Source organism: Amblyomma mixtum, chromosome 2, assembly GCF_055824585.1.
Source record: "Amblyomma mixtum isolate Tamu chromosome 2, ASM5582458v1, whole genome shotgun sequence".
Lineage (NCBI taxonomy): Eukaryota > Metazoa > Arthropoda > Arachnida > Ixodida > Ixodidae > Amblyomma > Amblyomma mixtum.
This window is the reverse complement of record NC_143013.1, coordinates 110,854,775-110,873,939: the sequence shown is the minus strand read 5'-3', so window position 1 is coordinate 110,873,939 and position 19,165 is coordinate 110,854,775. Positions and strand designations below refer to the sequence as shown.

The window sequence follows — 19,165 nt, the reverse complement described above, 5'->3', positions numbered from 1 at the left end:
TTCGGAAGAAACTTTTTGTAGCCTGGTGACGCGTGTTTTGAGATGTCACTTTCTGTGGACGTTGCGTTTCATTGTCGATGCGCCATGTAAAGTTTTCGCGTCAATTAGGTGCGCAAAGGTCGCAGAGGCAATTTCACGCAGCATGGCCACTGATTTGATTGCACGCATGACTGCACGCCTGCCGTTTCGTGCGTGAGCCGGCATCCTGATGAGCTGCAAAGAAAACTCTCTATAGCAGGTTAGATGTCTTTGTACGGGGAAGGCCATGCATACCATTGTCCAGCCAATCCATACGTCAGCGCCAGTTCCTCCCGTAGCGGCCGGAATAATGCTAGCTGGAGAGGCCTTAAGTGCCGTTGCAATGCTATTTACCTTAAAAAATAAACTTCATCACTGCAGGCTTTCAATCACCGCCCGTGAAAACAAAAGCAGCCTTTTCGGGCGCCGCAGGAAATCCGGCCACCGCCGCAGTCTGATGCGTTGCGTGTGCGTCCACAATATATTATTTACTTAACATCAGGTTTCATTGAGCCATCGGGTAAGCTGGAGAAGTTAAAAGTGAAACCAGGTGAAGTTCCATATCCCCCTCTTTTTCTTCAAGAACACTGCGTCAGTAGCCCTTTCCTGGCCGCAAGCACCGCTGCACTGCGCCTCCTGCGGACTCGGATACTCATGAGCAGGGCTAAGTTCCGCCTATCATGTCTTAGGCAAGATTACGGGATTTTTCCTGCCTTTCTGTAGCTGGCGGTAAAGGGTAGGGCAGTGAAACCAACCTAGGGTTTGGCGTAAATACACATGCAATTGCATGTCAGCGCTTCTGTTATGTCAGTCCTCCTGCCACGTCGTGCACATGGTGTCATGCGATTGTCCGTATAAGGCCAACTAGCCCCCATCAGTAGGTAGGTAGGAAAGACTTTTATTCCTCTAGAAAGGTGCTAGTAGCAGACGAGAAAGAAGAGGTACATCTTCCTTCTTCTCACAGGGTCGGTGCCCCTATTCCAGGGCCCCGCTGAGCTTCGCTGCTCGTTGGGCGTGCTGGATCAGACCTTGTTGGCAACCCAGATCGCCGCTGGAGAGCCAGCTCTCCCACTTTTCTGCACTCGGGTCTTTGCGAAAGCTGTCGTTTTTACTGCATTCCCACGTGATGTGGTACAACGATGGTTTGCTGCCACACCACGGGCAAGTGTCCCGATATTGCGTCGGGTAAATCTTGCTAAGGATATGCAGGTTTGGGAATGTTCCTGTCTGCAATCTTCGCCAATACACCCACATCAGTAAGACAGAGCACCTCAAGCAATTTAATGCGCAGCATCGTGTCACATGCAACTCATGACACCACAATCGCTGCTCTAATTCTGAGGTTAAGAGACGCTCCTTGCGTTATCTTCCGTCATGCGGTCGTTCTTTTTTTTTTAATGCTGGTGCACATGCCGCTCATTGTTTATCAGGACGCTGCAAATCTCACAGCTAAATCTAATATCCTGCAGCCACCCAGATGCAAATTTTTAACGAAAGACATCAAAAGGAGGTTTTTATGTTTTTCGGTGTTTCATTTCAGACAACAGCCACCCAGTGACCGTCACGATAGGGTACACGGACTATGAGACCTGCTTTGTTGGCATTGTGCATGGTGTTGACAAAGACCGTAAGAGCTGGGGTGGCTTCTTTATTCTAGCTTGAAAACTTTATAACGTTCTTTGATACTGTTTAACTGGGCCTTTCAGCTGTCATTCCAGGGCTTCTGTGGTACAGGTTACGAAGTGCATCTGCTAAGCAAGGGCTTCTAAGCAGAACCTTGATGCACAAACACTTCACACCGCTATTAAAATTGGTTTGGTTTATGGGGTTTAACGTCCCAAAGCGACTAAGGCTATGAGAGACGCCGTAGTGGAGGGCTCCGGAAATTTCGTCCACCTGGGGTTCTTTAACGTGCACTGACATCGCACAGTACACGGGCCTCTAGAATTTCTCCTCCAAAGAAATTCCAGCCACCGCGGCCGGGATCGAACCCGCGTCTTTTGGGTCAGCAGCCGAGCACCATAGCTACTGAGCCACCGCGGCGGCCTATTAAAATTAATCAAGGAAAAACTTCACGCTTTCCGTTGACGACCTTCACCTATGCACTCAATAATTTAATAGACAATTAACTTATGAACGTAGCTGCAACGTCTACCGCAAATATGGAAAAATATCTCGAACTTTTATTATCGCACAGCGCAAACGGCATTGTCTGCTTGGGGTCATTGTGCAAGTTAAGCGCATGTTATCATTGCGTTCGTCAACTGCTCGAAAACACTGTTCTGCAGTGCACGCTCAAAGTGCACGGCATCATATGTAGAGCGGCCACAGTTGGGTCAGCATTTACGCGGTTAACAATCTCGTTTTCCAGCAGTGGAGGACGGGAAGAGTTGGGAAACCCATTCGGACAGAAAGCCCTGCGACTAAGAAAAAGTGGGTGTCGGCCTAAAGTGGTAAAGAACCATGACTCTGCGAGTACCATTCAGGCCGATGCAATTTGATATCTACAGATTTGAAAACGCTGACCTAACGGAGGCGATAGCGGCGGCAATGACATTCAAGTTAAGCGCCTGATACCATCAGAAATGATGGTCTATCCAATATAACCAGGAATTATTTTCTGACGACGGGACCCCCTACTACAGGCAACGTCTTTTCTTATCTCACCTACGCGAGAAAGCAGACTTCAAGAACATTAAGAAATGATTTCACGTCAGTGTACCTCATTTGTACTTGCCTTAAAGTTAAAAACAGATCTAGGTACTATGTAGCAAACGTGCGTTGGAGTAGTACGCAGTGTACACATCAAGCTAGCTGTCGATAATGAATTTTACGTTGGTGTGCTTTGCATTCTTATGTGATCGTTTAAAAGTAACCATTCAACATCCATAAACATTCCACATGTGGTAAACAGGCTGAGGATCTCTTCCACCGCAGTCATGTAATGTGAGGCAGGGATTAGCCACCTGCCTTGCAGCAGCATAAGAATGCTAGAATACCACACTGCACGAATGCTCCCCCACTCCCTAATCTCATACAGGGGACCGCGAGTTATCAAAACATGTAATGCAAGCGGCGATTCTTCTCTTGGTCATAGCTTTTTTTGGTCAATTTGAATACTCTGAGCTGCTGATAATTCCTTTCCAGTTTGCATATTGACACTTGGTGCGGAATTCGTGGACGATGTTCCTCCGCGTTGCGACGAAGGCTTTGCGAACGTCTGCGGTGATGGGTTTCCTCTCTACAGCAAGGATCTCTGCGACTTTTAGTGTACGCCGTTACTGCGCAATTCAGGTACATTGCATTCATGATCAAGAATGTTGTACCTGAAGTCTTGGTCAATGCTGCATGGTAAAGTTCACCGAGCACATCAATAAATGAACTCCACGAATGCATACACGTCAGTTCAACTTATTGGAATGCACAAGCCTTCTTCATTCCTCATGTAAAGTGGCCTTTCTTTTGGTAATAAAATGGCTTGAATGTATTCTTTGTTTCTAACACAGCCAGCGCATGGTTACGTCTGAGAGAAGTTCCGCCGCAGGCAGCATAAATATGCCGCCTTTATCCGATGCTTCTCTTCCCATCTGTGGTTCCTCAAAAAGGGGGTGGGCCTGCCCACGTAAAGCATTGCTGGTTCGTTTTTTTCCCTCGTTAACACCGAAAGGAAGCAATCACTGTGGACAACAGCAATATAAGAAAAAACATGTGTTTGTCAGGTAAACAAATGAAGAAGCAAAAAATGTAGCTTTTTGCAAGGATCAGAAATTGGAAAATATTCGCGATTAGCACTAAGCTCTGGAGCTATCAGAATTGAAAAGCTAGGTGATATTATCAAGCTGAAATTGCAATAACTAAGCGCTTGGTTTCGCCGCCAAAAGGAGTGAACAAAAAGGTAATTTATTTCACTCCCAAGTCAAACCCGGATGATATTTTGACGATATCTACTAAGGAGCATCAAGAATCACTAGTGTTTGTTATCTACCAGGGTATATTGCGTCTGGCGCGTTCTTCCTTCAAAGCTGCCTTTTTTTACTTCTTTAGTAACGGTTTGGGGTGATGGTGCATGCCGGTATGTTAAAGATATTGTGTACGTTGAAAGAGTAGATAGCGCCTTTAGTGCTGCTGAGGAACTAGCTTTTTCGCTGAGTATCATAAGCCACGTATTTTGGACGCTGGATTTTGGGCGGGTGCGGGTGCAGGCGGCACGCTTACTGGAGGGTCGTAGCTTAACGGGGCGGCAACTGGGGTGGGCTGGATCGGGACAAGACCGGCCTGGGGAGCCAAGGGTGCCGGTTGCCGAAGACTAGGAAGTGCATCGGCGACCTCCTGCGTGATGGCATCACGGATCTCAGGACTCAGGACGGGCGGTGACGGGTGTGGGTTAGATATGAGCGAGAGCTGCCGGGCGACCTCCTCCCGCAACGAAGTCTTTGATGGTGTCGAGTAAGTCGTGGTTGATTCCCATGCCGGAGATGGAGTCGGCAGGCGGGGGAGGGCGACGAGCGCAAAGACGTTGCTTGCGCAACTCGTCAAAACTTTGGCACAGGGTATAAGCCGAGGCGACGGTGGTGGGGCTCTTCGCCAACAACATCTGAAAAGGTTGGTTTGGTTTGGTTTATGGGGTTTAACGTCCCAAAGGTACTAAGGCTATGAGAGACGCCGTAGTGAAGGGCTCCGGAAATTTCGACCACCTGGGGTTCTTTAACATGCACTGACATCGCACAGTACACGGGCCTCTAGAATTTCTCCTCCAAAGAAATTCAACCGCCGCGACCGGGATCGAACCCGCATATTTCGGGTCAGCAGCCGAGCACAATAACCACTTAGCCACCGCGGCGGCGCACATCTGAAAAGCGTCGTCGTCGATGCCTTTCATGACGTGCTTAATCTTGTCAGCCTCAGACATAGCCGGATCGACACACTTGCAGAGGTCAACTACATTTTCGATGTAGCTCGTGAAAGTCTCGTCCGTGTGCTGAGCTCGGACACGCAGGCTTTGCTCAGCGCGCAGGTTCCGCACGGCGGGACGGCCGAAAACCTCCGCAAGTGTGCTCTTTAGAACGGCCCAGGTGGGAATGTCGGCCTCGTGGTTTCGGAACCACAGGTTCGCTACGTCGCTCAGGTAGAATATAACAGTTGTCAGTTTGACGCTGTCATCCCAGTTGTTATGGCGGCTCACCCGTTCGTATGATTCCAGCCAATCTTCCACATCCTGGTCGCTGTGGCCGCTGAAAACAGCGGGGTCGCGCTGCCGGACGGCACCGGAGCAGATGACTGGCTGCGGCGGGGGGGCGGGCTGTTGACTGGTCTTGGACATCGGGATGGTTCGACTGCGAAGGTCCACGGCAATGGGGAACGGTGAACGCAGCAACCTCCACCAAATGTAGGGTGGTTTATCGGCACGTTGAACCGCTGGCGACGAAGACCCGGGCGCAAGTCGTCTAAGAACGAGCGAGGCGAGAGCCCGGCACACAAGCGGCAGTTCTCCAGCACGAGCCTTCCACGGGCGGCGCTAGCGCTTCGTCGTCGTTGGTGGTGGTGCTGAGCCATCTTCTTCATTCCAGCTGTTGTATATCGCCGTCCTAATATTATAGAAAAATGTTCATTTTACTAAGAATAATCAATATTTAAATCACGACATCAAATCAATTTTGTAATAAGGCAGTAATTACTCATTGACATCCACCTAAGCTCAGCCATGCGGGTAAGGAAAGCTATACAGCTTTCTCAGAAACTTCGCAGTTAAAGAAAAATTCGTCCTGGTCCGGGGTACGAACCCGGGACCACCGCTTCACCGGAGTAGTCGCTCTACGAACTGAGCTAACCGGGACGGCAAGCTTATGCAAGGGCGAGAGGGAATTGATCAATAACTCGAAGTGGGAACAGTGTTGGTCAAATGTTTAGGGGAATCCCCCAAGGTGGAGTAGATTTGTAATAAGGCAGTAATTACTCATTTTTCTTTAACTGCGAAGTTTCTGAGAAAGCTGTATAGCTTTCCTTTGTAGCCGTATGGCTGCGCTCAGGTGGATGTCGATGAGTAATTACTGCCTTATTACAAATCTACTCCACCTTGAGGGATTCCCCTAAACATTTGACCAAATCAATTTTGTATTGGTAGAAACCTCAATACTTGAATTTTCAAACAAGAAAAACTTAGTCCAGGTTGGACCGATAGTATGTATGTACAAATAAACTTACAAGACTCAGTTCGATGCTTGCTATACCAGGAAAAGAGGCAAGAGGCACTACACTGTCTCAGTCCTCTAATGACGCGCTCGCAGGAAGACTCCCAGCTATTAACTTCGGCACTGAAGCGATAGCAAGATTGGTCATGGATTCATATTTGAAGATGCTGCACGGTTTGGAACAGAAAAATAAACAACAAATCAAAGTGTTAGAAGAACAGAAATTATCGCTAACAGGCGTTTGGACTAGCTCATCCAGAACTTTCCTTCAATATCAGTCTTAACGAAAACATCTGTTTAAGCTCCCAACTAGTTAGTAGCCCCTTTTGGATATCTTTTATGCCAGTTCTATAAAAGAGGTTAAGATCATGTTAAGGATCCGGAGAATAACTGATAACGGATGTAATACTAAAGCTATCATGAGAAGGACGTGCTTGGGAATTAGTATAACTGAGATATACAGTTGTGCCTTCAAAGTGGAATATAGGGCTCAACGTAAAAAATTTTTCGCCACGATGAGGGTACGGAATAAGCAACATTTTTACCTCCAGTATGTTAGCTTGGTGTGCTGGCTCCTGGCTCTCTTTCCCTTACCTTACTTTGCCTCTTATGCAAATTCCGCAGTTAAAAAGCTACGCAAACCACTTGACCCCCAACCTTTAGAAATACAATTCGGCCGCACAAATAGCTTTCCCGCACTAGTCCTTGAAGCGACAGGCGTATACCAACTAGCGTTTTTACCCATCCACATGTTCGTAAAGGCGTCCCAGGCTTATAAGCCGTCATGTCTCACCTGACAGCTGGAGAATTCCGGTGCGGTCGTCATGTTTTCACTCAGTGAGCAGGCGTGTGCTCAAAACAATGAGTCATCAGACATTTTCATTCGTTCCATCGCCTTCAAGATAATTTCGTAGAGTTTGACGTTAATATAGCTCTCCCTAAAACGAGAGATTCTTCAAATAAATATAAGACACATTGGTAGCAGTCACTTGATTCTTCGTGTGTTTAAGAAAGAATTTTCATGCTTGCTTGCACCGTGGCGCATATGCCACGGCAGTATTATCGACATAACTATAGCCTCCTGCAATAAATCCTTAGCAGTTGGTTCAAGCGAACAGAACAATTAAGATTTTCCTGCTCGAAGTAGTTTTTTCTCGCTCTTTCACGTCTTTGAGCGAGCCTTTAAGAGCCCGAATTGGCAATGATACACTTAAAAGCGATATGAGATTTATATGGTCCGGTGCATTTTTTAATTGCTGAAACTATGTGGAGAACCTGTTGGAGAAGGCTGCCTTTAACATTGACCTACTAGTTTACGACAAATATTCGTACGCTGAGCTCATAAACCAAGTGCTCTTTTTTCATAGCCATTTATATGTCTATGGAACTGTGATGATAGATTTAGTGCCGTTGCAGACCGCATGCAAAGTGAATTAAGCACAAGAATAGACCTTCAGCAGGGGCCCGAAAAAGCTTACGGGATGCGAGCTTAAAAACAACTCAAATGAAGCGTCGCCTAGCGATCCAGTGACCGAATATTGATAGAAACGGGTAGAGCACGCATGTTCCGTTATAGTTGCAGGTACTTCACGGGATTCCCTTGCGTGACCGCGTGCCGATAATTTTGTAGCGAAGGTATGACTGCCTCCTTTGTCCGTTTAGCGCCACTACTGTTAATTGAGTAACACGATAATAAGTATATCACGGGAATAAAAGAACAGTTTTCGTTGATTCTCATAATGTTGACGTCAGAGTTCCTGGGACATCTACGGCTTGCCTGGTTGGTATTGATTACTGACATTCTCCACGTGAGTGATACAACGCTTCCAATGGATTCTGAGACTAAAGACGTCATCACGCACCGATAACTTGGCTTGAGGCTCTGTCACTAAAGGTATATACAAAACGGTGGTCGTCTCCGCCTCTTTTCTTCTAATGTCAGGGCCACAGAATGACGCGCACGTGGAGGTCACTAGCAGGTGCTGGCAGCGCCCAGAAGCTCAGCGCTGGCTCCGCCAAGATTTGTCTGCATAAGCTGTGTCACGAAAAGATATACAACGATACATGTTTGTTAATTGAGATAAATCCCCCATAAAAATCGTCGTAAGAAATCCTTTCAAAATACAGTAGCTCTCTTCTGAATTTCTTTCTACATGTCCGTATCACTTCAACTTTCGTGCTGATTCAAGGCTAAAATTCTCTAAGGCACTCTAAGGCACTCACGCGTAGGTGTGAGTGTCTGCACTTGATGTTCCGCAAAAATTCTGCATTGTCGATCGTAGTCGGAGTCACGATTCGCCTGGGCAGTTCGTATCCGAAGTAGTATCAATTCCATAAAGATTTGAAAGATTTTATTGAAAGATTTTTGGCGTTTAACGTCCCAAAGCGACTCAGGCTATGAGGGACGCCGTAGTGAAGGCGTCCAGAAATTTTGTCCACCTGGGATTTTTAACGTGCACTGACATCGCACAATACACGGGCCTCTAGAATTTCACCTCCATCGAAATTCAGCCGCCGCAGCCAGGATCGAACCCGCGTCTTTCGGGCCAACAGCCGAGTGTTAATTCCATAAAGAGAAAGCACAAGCGCATGCCTGTATAGCTGTGTCAGGGAAACGTTCAATTAGAAATCGACATAAGGTTTGCAAGGAGTGTACAGTCTTCGCGCAAATTAACCAAGCAGTCGCGATGACCGCGACAGTGGACTCTGAGCAAATCGGCCGCGCTGCAGTTCCCGGCGATGCTCCCCGTTTGCGACGGCAAACTGGGTGACGTAAGCCGTATCTCTCAACCTCCTTTCTTGGATGATAACAAGTACAGACCTTTGGGCTAGTACACAGGTAGTAAGCAGGTAGTACGTGCGGCTAGCAGTTTCGCGCCTCTGCATTTCTGTCGCACTGAGCAAGGGATGATGCTTAGGTTAGCCAGCTTGCACTCGCAGCCGGGGAGCAGCGGCCAGAGTCCAAGGTAGCAGCGCCGATGCTGGACCGTTGCCGGCACGAGGGCTCGGTTACTTTTTGCAAAGAGGGTACAGTTCATGCAAATCATTCGTACCGCTTTCTTCCGCTCAGGCGCCGTATGGTTTAACTCTTCCTTCTAAGACGGCTCGTTTCCAGGATTTCACACAGGTGACATAACGGCTGAATGCACGGCTGATGTTGTGTACGTTGTTCCTCTAAGCTGCGGTAAGGAATATATCGGCCAGACAGGTCAGTGCTACAATGAAAGAGTGAGGCAGCACAAGATTGCTGTAAAAAATGGCTATGGCAGCCACATGGCCACTCACTGCAAAAGCTGCAAGTGCCGTCCCGATTTTGAGAACACCAAATTCATTGCAAGGCCAATGGACAGATTAGAGTGTAAGAGAATAGAAGCCTATTACATCAAGCAGAGGGGCGATATCTGCATAAGAAACCTATCTGTGTCGCTGTCAAATGAAGAGATTAGGTTTCTTAGTGGGTTTTTGTCAGCGTTATAATCATTACTTTGGTCCGTTTGGCACGTGTGTCTTTATTAAATCACCCCTTGTATCTGATTTGTCTTTATCTTTTTGCATGCATTCTGGTTATTAAGTGGTTTTTTCTGCGAAGAAACTCAGTTGGAAGTTGGCGCCAGTCCTGTCTTGTTGTGTCTTTTGTCTCCGTTTTTTTAGCGCCAGTACGCCTTTTGCGTAAACATGTCATACTACAACAAACTAGCTCAAATCAAAGTATTGCTGTGACATAACGGCGTGTTCGCATGAGGAAAAACACGAATTAACCAGGTACTTTTTGTGCAGTGATTAATTCTATGCTGCGAATTTTTCACTAATCGAGAATTATGTGTTTTGGTCCACACTGAAGAACATATAACGGACCTTTTTCTAATGCACATAGACAACAAGTGGGGCCTGTGTTTAGTTCTCCCACATGGCGAACTATCAGCACTTTAAGTCACAAATAGGGTGCATTTTGTTCTGTGAAATGTAAAGTAAGGCTGTAGAGAAAGGTAACAGCGATGCAAAAAACTACGCAGGACTTTTTATAAACCTCTGCAGGCCGCAGAGAGCACGCCGCTGAAGTGAACAACCACAACCAGAGTTTTGTTAACTAAATCCTTATGGTAGAGTAAGCGCGTACATGCTCCATACGCCACTTGTACTGTCAGAATTTCAAGGGCCTTAAGCTCGTTAAAAAAAACAAACGCTCGAAAAAAAAAGCGTTTATACCAGACGAACATAGGGTGGAATGTAAGTACTTCATCTATGTGTCAGACAGTGGACAGAAAATAGTTAGCTGGCACTCGTTCGCTTCTACCGCTCTCGGGTTATCATCTGCCTACGCAGGAATTCCACGTGGAAGAGAGAGTGCTCGCTTGGTAGTGCGCATTTCCTGTGCCCACAACGAGTGAATAAAGGCAGACAAAGGCAGTTGCGGTCGACCTCCCTTCGCGATGACCCACTGTGCACCAGGCATGGCTTGGCTGCTAGTCTACTTCTTCGCGGGAGGGGCTGCAGGCAGCGAAACGTATTCATTTTGGCGGGTAAGGGCCACTGCAATGCATTCTCTAAGCGGATAACTCCAACGGCGACAATATTTAAACGAAAAGTATTAGCCTTCTGTGTTGAATAATGGCCTTAACTCGAACAGCTCTTGCTCAAAACTACCGGAAGTGGCAGAGACGGTTGCGACAGATTACTCTGATTCGCCTTGGTATCGGTAGCACGTGAATAATAACGTTGGGTTAAAATCTCATTGTTTATATATTAGACCATAACGCAGTAGGTATTTTGGGTTAAAAGAAAATTCTTTATTATACGCGCCCTGTGTTTCTTGTTCCAGTTTTCTTCAGTCGCTATACTTAAATGGCTTTGCATGGCTGAAAATATTGGCGACCAATGCGAAAACATTTACGGCCGCTGCCAACATGCGCTGCCATTCACCACACGCACCTGCAAAGCAGGTAGGCCAGCACTAAGCATTAAACTATGCCGCAAGTCATTTTGGAGCAGCGAGGAAATTCAGACAGAAAACAAGAAAGAAGGTTGGCAGGCTAACCAGAACTCTGTTCCATTGGGCAATTCTGCAGTGGGGGCAATAGGTGAGGTTATTTAAGATGGAAAGACAGCACAGGATGAAACAACAAAACACAGACTTTAAGGAGTTGCCAGAGGGGGAGCCACGAACCTTTTTTGCCAGAACGATACTCTAAGACACCGGAAAAAACGTATGTTATGGTATATCTTTATGGCTGACGACCCTTGCGGCCGCCGTCCGATCACTGCATTCTCGGACAGGCCATGAAGGCTAAGGCGTTCTAGATCAGGGCATAGCGATACCCACTGAACTGGGGGCAGAGACCATAAAAACAGTGGATGGTCTATTTTACACTGCACTCGCATGTGACACTAACCGAGGATGAGTTGTATTTTTTCAGGGCAACGAAGATCTACAGATGATAGCGAAATTTCCTAGATGGTGTAGTCACAGAACCAAGAGAATACATAGTCCAAATTTAAATAAAATAAGACATGATATTGAAAATTTGGCCCCAGGGTATGAGTAAAGCATGTGTTTGTGCCCTACCTTGCGAGTCCTACGCGCTGCGTTAAACCTCGTCGCAGTGGATGCTGTCCGCTGAGGAAGAATCGCCGCATTTGCAAAAATTAATCAGTTTGAAGTATACAGCGTGGTATTGATTGCCGTCTTGTTTCATTCTGTATTACCCGTTGCTTTCTGATATTTTTTCATTTTTTTGTGTAAGACTGGCCGTCATCCTGCTGTCATGCCAACTAACAAGGAGTCGGGACCTCGTCAAGCTGTTCGAGCTTTTAGTCCCGTACTCCTCCTTTTCTAAGGAAATAAAATGAATGATTTATTGATTGAAAAAGAAAAGCTGTTTTATTTGCATCATTTTATACTATACGCTTTGTGTAATTCAATTCCTTGCATCATTCTATCATTGATTTTTTTACTCGTATGTATTTCTGTTATAGAATGTTCACTAATGTTTGTTTTTTTTTTCGTTTATCCATTACTGTATCTTTGTGTTCTCTTTATTGTGCATAGTGTCATTTCTGTAGGGGGTACAGACCCCGTCAAGCCAAGTTCGTTTGGCTTTTTGTCTGCACTCCCGTCATCTGTACATGTATAGATGCAAATAAACTTGAATTGAGAAATTGAGAAATTTATATTGAATTTTGAAGATATACTGCATTCATTAAGGCACTACTGATGCGCATAAAATACGGTCCTGAAATTTCTATCTCGGTATTCAAAAGCTACTATTAAAATTCCTGGAACACATGTAAAGCATGCTTCGAGCACATTTCAAATGCAGTAAAAATTATACATGAGAATATACTAAGTTTCTATACATTAAAAGTGCACTTCCGCAAATAACCAATTAATTAATTCAAAGTATAATTCAAGTCGAACAAATGGGCAGTCAGCATAAACATATTGACAGCGCAGTTCAAGCTGCGGTAGACAATCTGGTGCTAAAACTCAAATTCCAGGCCATGATATTTTATTGCTGACTATTGATTGAAAGTTTGTTCTGTTAAATATGCAATTAACATCGTCAGAAGTATACTTCAATACTAAGAAATAGGTAGTCCTTGTGAACTTTTTTGCAGCACACTTCAACGTGCCGCGGAAGATTCTGGTGCTTGAATTTGTGTTTTGCAGAAGAGGGAAAAGATTCGATATTCAGACGTTATTTCGTTTATTATAGCTTCTATCAGAGACACAACCATCATTCATTGCATTACGTGTGGCGAACGCGATGGTATTGCACCGACCAATGCATCGTGGGCACCCCTCGAACTGAATGCTAGCAGTGAAACGAATCCGGACCTGCAGTTCCGGCAGCCTTCCATAGAGGCCACATCTATGCGCTGATAGAAGACCGGTTGTTTAGTGACAGATGCCTGAGAGTAGATGCGACTAGCAGTTCAGTTCCAGCTCACCCACAGATTCGTCCGCAACCACTTTCTCAGCTGTGCGACAATTTCGGGACCCAGTGTCTTTCCGCTAGAAACACATCACTGGGCAAGGCGATATGTTGTCTCTAGGGGGTGAGTACAAGCCAAGCCAAGAGCTGCGTATGCCGGAACACTGCGCTTTCGGACATCGCTCTCCGTGGGCACCGTGTGGCGACATCCCTCCCAGTTAGGTGAAGGCACCTTACCTAACGACGCCAGTGACCTCTCATTGATTTATAAATTGATTTACAAAATTTGAGAGGGTTACAGTGTTACAGGGTTACATTAAGTTCTGCAGTGTGAGACGAAAATGGAAGTCTTTTGAAGACTTCGTCTTCAGCCGCAGTTCCTACTTCACGTCATCAAGGTTAGCCGCCTTCAAAGGGTCACCAGAACGCTTCGACCGGCGGAGCCTGTTGATGCGTCGCGTCAGTTCTAGCAATTCCGTCGTAATCAATGGTAGATTGACTTTCTTTTTTTCGTTATTATTGGTACATGACTCTGTGCGCATTCGTGGACTGTTTTCGAAGAAAGTGATAAAACACTGACATCATTGGAGACGCTTATTTTTTTTTTCAAATCTTTTACACGCGTCACATAGTGCATAGGTAATGGAAAATCGTCAACGCGTGAAAAATCGCGAAACGTACCATAAACTTCTTGTGTTTTCCGAGGCGAACAAGGAATTCAGATAACTGCTTTGTGGTCAGATAAATCGTTAGTAACTTCCCAATCAACAATTTTCAAGCAGGGAAACCCTGATAAAGACCAAATCTAAAATTTCATTACTACGAGTGCAATGATTAATGACTTGATTTAATCCAAAGGATCGAGATATGCCCTACAACTAACTAGACAACACTACCTCAAGCACGCTAACGGTTATCTTTGGGCAGTTAATACCGGGTGCGTCGAAATCTCCCAGCAGGATAAGATTCTATGCAGTAAGTTTCCGCTATTGCATAAAGTCACTGAGGCTATACAATTGATTAAAGGAAGAACCAGAAGGACGTTATACTACGCCCATTATTATCGCCTTTTTTTTCTAACTTCACCCTGCACCATACTAATTCGATATCGGGTGGGCCAGGAAAAACGAAAAAAGTTAAGTGGGAGATAAAAAAAAAGTTAAGTAGATCTTTGCCAAAATGCCGGTCTGCCCGAACATGTTGAAATCTGGCGGGGTCATGTCGGCGTCCAATATAGTGTTGTGCAGCCACGTTTCAATGACGCCAACGATGTGTCGGAATGCGAGGAAATGAGCGAAAACAGGCTTGGAAACTTATTCACAAGGTTTCTAGCGGTAATGTTCATAATCCTTAACTTACTAACGTTAGCAGGCAGTCCACGGCGAAGTCAAGAGGAGACCCTCAGCGGCTGGTCATTTGGGGATTGCGGCCTGGTGTAACTTTGCACCATTCCGTTCTGCGGCACCAGTCGTAACGTACCTTAGCAATCAAAATGTGGGCAAAACGCATAATAACTTTGGCGCCATTTTCCTTGGAAGAATGGAAGCGTCCCACAATTTTCTATACGCACAAAATGGACACGAGCTGAGCATTCCTTCTTGAAGCGAATTTCGAATTCTTGTTCTGAAACACATTTTAGGACTTTAATTATGCGTGAAAATGCGGTAACTTAAGAATGACAGCGTCAGGAGCGGTACGCCTATATCTATCTAACATGTGGCACCTTTGAATCTCAAGGCAGTCAATCTTCAATTTCCCTGAGATTAGATTTGTCTCGGGTTGAAATCAGGATATCGCTCCTCTCGCCAACTGTCCCGCTGGGCCTTGCAGAATGAGAATATTTCTACAGGAAAGGTTCTCCAGGCTGTCGTTGTTTAAAGTAAGGCTATTTACGACATCATCATCATCATCATCAGCCTGACTACACCCACTGCAGGGCAAAGGCCTCTCCCATGTCTCTCGTATTAACCCTGTCCTTTGTCAGTTGCCGCCACTGTATCCCCGCAAACTTCTTAATCTCATCCTCCCACCTAACTTTCTGCCGTCCCCTGCTACGTTTGCTTTCTCTTGGAATCCACTCCGTTACCCTTAAGGACCAGCGGTTATCTTGCCTTCGCATTACATGCCCTGCCCAAGCCCATTTCTTCCTCTTGATTTCAACTAAGATGTCATTAACCCGCATTTGTTCCCTCACCCACTCCGCCCTCTTCCGATCTCTTAACGTTACACATATCATTTTCCTTTCCATAGCTCGCTGCGTTGTTCTTAACTTAAGCTGAACCCTCTTTGTTAGATTCCACGTTTCTGCCCCATAGGTGAGTACCGGTAGGATACAGCTGTTGTATACTTTTCTCTTCAGGGATATTGGTAAGCTACCATTCATGATCTGAGTGAACCTGCCATATGCTCTCCACCCCATTCTTATTCTTCTAGTTATTTCCCTCTCATGATCCGGATCTGCTGTCACTACCTGCCCTAAGTAGACATATTCTCTTACTACTTCCAGCACCTCGCTACCAATTGCGAACTGCTGTTCCCTTGCTAGGCTGTTGAACATTACTTTGGTTTTCTGCATGTTAATTCTTAACCCCACCGTTCTGCTCTGCCTGTCTAACTGATTGATCATGCTTTGCAGTTCTTGTCCTGAGTGGCTTAGCAAGGCAATGTCATCAGCGAATCGCAAATTACTCAGGCATTCTCAACTCTTATTCCCAACTGTTCCCATTCCAGTCCCCGGAATACCTCCTGTAAGCAGGCAGTGAAGAGCATTGCCGAGTTCGTGTCTCCCTGCCTGACACCTTTCCGTATTGAAATTTTATTGCTGACTTTGTGGAGAACTATAGTACCTGTGCAATTGTTATAAATATCTTCCAATATTTTTACATAACAGGCTTCTACACCCTGATTCCTCAATGCCTGCATGACAGCTGAGGTTTCCACTGAGTCAAATGCTTTCTCGTAATCAATGAAGGCTATATATAGGGGTTGGTTATATTTTGCGCATTTCTCTATCACCTGATTGATAGTATGAATGTGGTCTATTTTCGAGTATCCTTTACGAAAGCCTGCCTGATCATTTGGTTGACTAAAGTCGAAGGTTGTCCTGACTCTATTAGCGATTACCTTAGTAAATACCTTGTAGGCAACGGACAATAAGCTGATTGGTCTGTAATTCTTCAAGTCCTTGACGTCTCGTTTCTTATGAATTATGATTATGAATTACGACATCAGTGAAAGACATATGCTCGTCGCTTTAGAACGGAGTAGTGTGGATTAGAATTGCCGGGTTCCACGGAAGTTGATTCGAGTGCAGTGATACATGATTCCATGGCCTCCAAACGCTGAATCACTGACACATGAAAGGACCTAATTTCAGCAATGCCATCTGCGATCTTTTTCTGGCTAGCGAGCAATTCTGTAAACATATCGGCTACAGAGAGCGTAACCACGGCATTGCTATAGCTGCTGCGATATTCAGCAGTTTCCGAGCAAGTAAGAGCTGAATGATCACTGGACCCTCCTTTGGCTTTCATCTGACTTTGGAATATTATCACTTACCCAGGGCATGGGATACATGGCCGGAATAAGTGACCATTTAGCTATTCATTTTGAAATATTTGCCCCACCCCTTGAAAATAACAGGATAAATAAAAAGTTATCAGGGACTACCACCAAGCTAATTTCGAGATAATTAACAACGAGCTGTCTCTATTCCTCTGCGTCTTGCTGTATGCTTTCGAAAACGGGTCCGTAGACAATAAATGGCACATCTCCAGCACCAAAATGCAACAAGTAACCGACAAGCACATTCCTCTGCCAACCATTTTTTGCAACGCTAACACACCATGGTATAACCTTCACCTCAAAAGATTATTTAACAAGAAAAAAACTTTTGTTTCGTAACGCTTCACGCTCCTCTTCAGACGCTCGGTGGAGAGCTCATACGGCAGCGAATGATGCGCATGTAACCGCACTAATAACGCCAAAAATAATTTTGTTAGCAACACCTTCCCCTCCATGCTTACTGATGATTCGCGAAAACTCTAGCGCTCAATTCACCCAAGAAAAGTCGACTCAATTCACTTAATAGATCATGACGGTCAACCTATACCGGATGCAGAATGCCCTGAGGTCTTAAGCAAAACTTTCAGTAATAACTTTGTTCTTTGTCCTATTGCTGCATTACCACCCTCATAGTCATACGCGTACCCGATGATGATACTGTCTGCATTGATCCTAGTGGTATCATAAAGTTAATTTACAACCACAAAACATCATCTAGCCACGGCCCAGACCTAATTAACAGCAAATTCTTGAAAAACGCCTGAGCCTACCCATCACTGATGTCTGGCAGCATTTTTCACCACTCCATCGACTCCTGCACTCTTCCTGCCGACTGGAAAGTCGTGAAGGTGGTTCCGGTTCAGAAAGCAGGTAGCAAAAATTCACCTCTCAACTACCATCCAGTTCCATTAACGAGTATCCCCTGCACATTACTAGAATACATCCTGTACTCCCATATCACTAACTTTCTGTCTGGAAACTCACTCTTTCTTCAGCAACGCTCTGCACGGTTTCCGGAAATGTCTTTCATCTGAAACACAACCAGCCCCATACCTCACAATCTACATATCATCATTGATAAAGGTTCAATAGTTGGCTACCTATTTCTTGATTTCAAGAAAGCTTTTCAAAAAGTTAGTCATCGAATCCTCCACTTCAAACCAGCGAAACTAAATCTCGAATCTAATCTCCTATTTTGGCTTGAACAATTTCTTTCAAACCGTTACCAGTTTGTATCAGCTAACAATCAAATCTTTACGTTCCGTTGACTCTGGCGTGCCTCAGAGATCTGTGTTATGTCCTTTGCTGTTTTTAATATACATTAATGATCTTCCAGACTGTGCTTCTGACAACATCCATTTATTCGCGGATGGTTGAGTTGGCTTTCGTGAAATTAACAGTTCGGATGATACTAACGCTTTGCAACATCATATGGATGCGGTTGCTAACTGGCGGGATTTGCGCAAAATGGATCTTAATACATCTAAATGTAAAGCCTTACGTGTCTCGAGAAAATCTTCCAGTCCAAACCTCTATTACCTAAGTAGCAAGGCTCTCAAATCTGTCAGTTCCTGTCTATCTCGGCATCGAAATCTCTTCTGATTATAGTTGCTCCCTTCACATTAACCCCATAATCAACTATGCTAATCACATGCTTGGTTATCTTTGGCGTAATGTTTCTTCTGCCCCAAGCTCACATAAAGTCCTCCTGTGTAAGGCACTCATCCGTAGAAAACTACAATACGCTGCATCCATTTGAGACCCCAGTTGTACTGACCTAACCTATGCGGTGGAGCTTGTCAAAAACAACTCCGTTCGTTCCAATCTGCATAACTATTATCTCACTGCTAGTGTATCATCAATGAAACGCATGCTAAACCTACCTTCATTAGCTCCTCGTCGGAAATTTTCGCGCATTTGCTTATTCCATCCAATTTTTCATACTTCTAAGATTCGTACCACACACATTCCTTCTTCTTCGTACGTCTCATCTCGTCTGGACCATACACACAAATTTGGGATTTCACCATTCCGGACAAGACCGTGCAGCGACTCCTTTATTCTCCGAACGTCCAATTACTGAAACCACCTTCCCGGATCGAGTGCCAGCATTGAAGACATTCCTTATTTTCGAACCGCATTAGCCAGCATTGTATATGTAAATCGCTGACTTGTCTGCTTCGTGTTATTCTTTTTGTATTGTTTCCATTCGAAGCATCCACTCTCCTCTGTAATGCCGGAGGCCTTTAGAGTAAACTAAATAAATAAAATTGCCTTAGATCTATGTGGTCTAGGACTAGTTTCGACATCTCCGCCCAAAAGTAGGCTACTAAAGCAGTGTGCTAAATCAGAGTGCACAGAGGTAAAAGCAAAACCACGCTCATGGCAGTGGAGGCGTAAAAGGAGCCGCAAAAAACGATCAGCGTAACGTATGCATCGTGCATTCTCAATGTAACACACCTG

General features: G+C 45.2%; 1 protein-coding gene across 2 annotated transcripts in view; it reads left to right on the top strand.

Moving 5' to 3' along the window:
* LOC149360568 (uncharacterized) overlaps positions 1 to 19,165 on the top strand; it is a 68,809-nt gene that overhangs the window by 9,984 nt on the left and 39,660 nt on the right. Inside the window, exon 4 of one of the 2 annotated variants that reach the window (XM_089572399.1) lies at positions 1,559 to 1,645. The exons of the other annotated variant lie outside the window; for it this stretch is intronic. Within the exon in view, the coding sequence (XP_089428525.1) occupies positions 1,559 to 1,645 (87 nt within the window). The remainder of the gene's footprint in view (positions 1 to 1,558; positions 1,646 to 19,165) is intronic. 2 annotated transcript variants of the gene reach the window in all.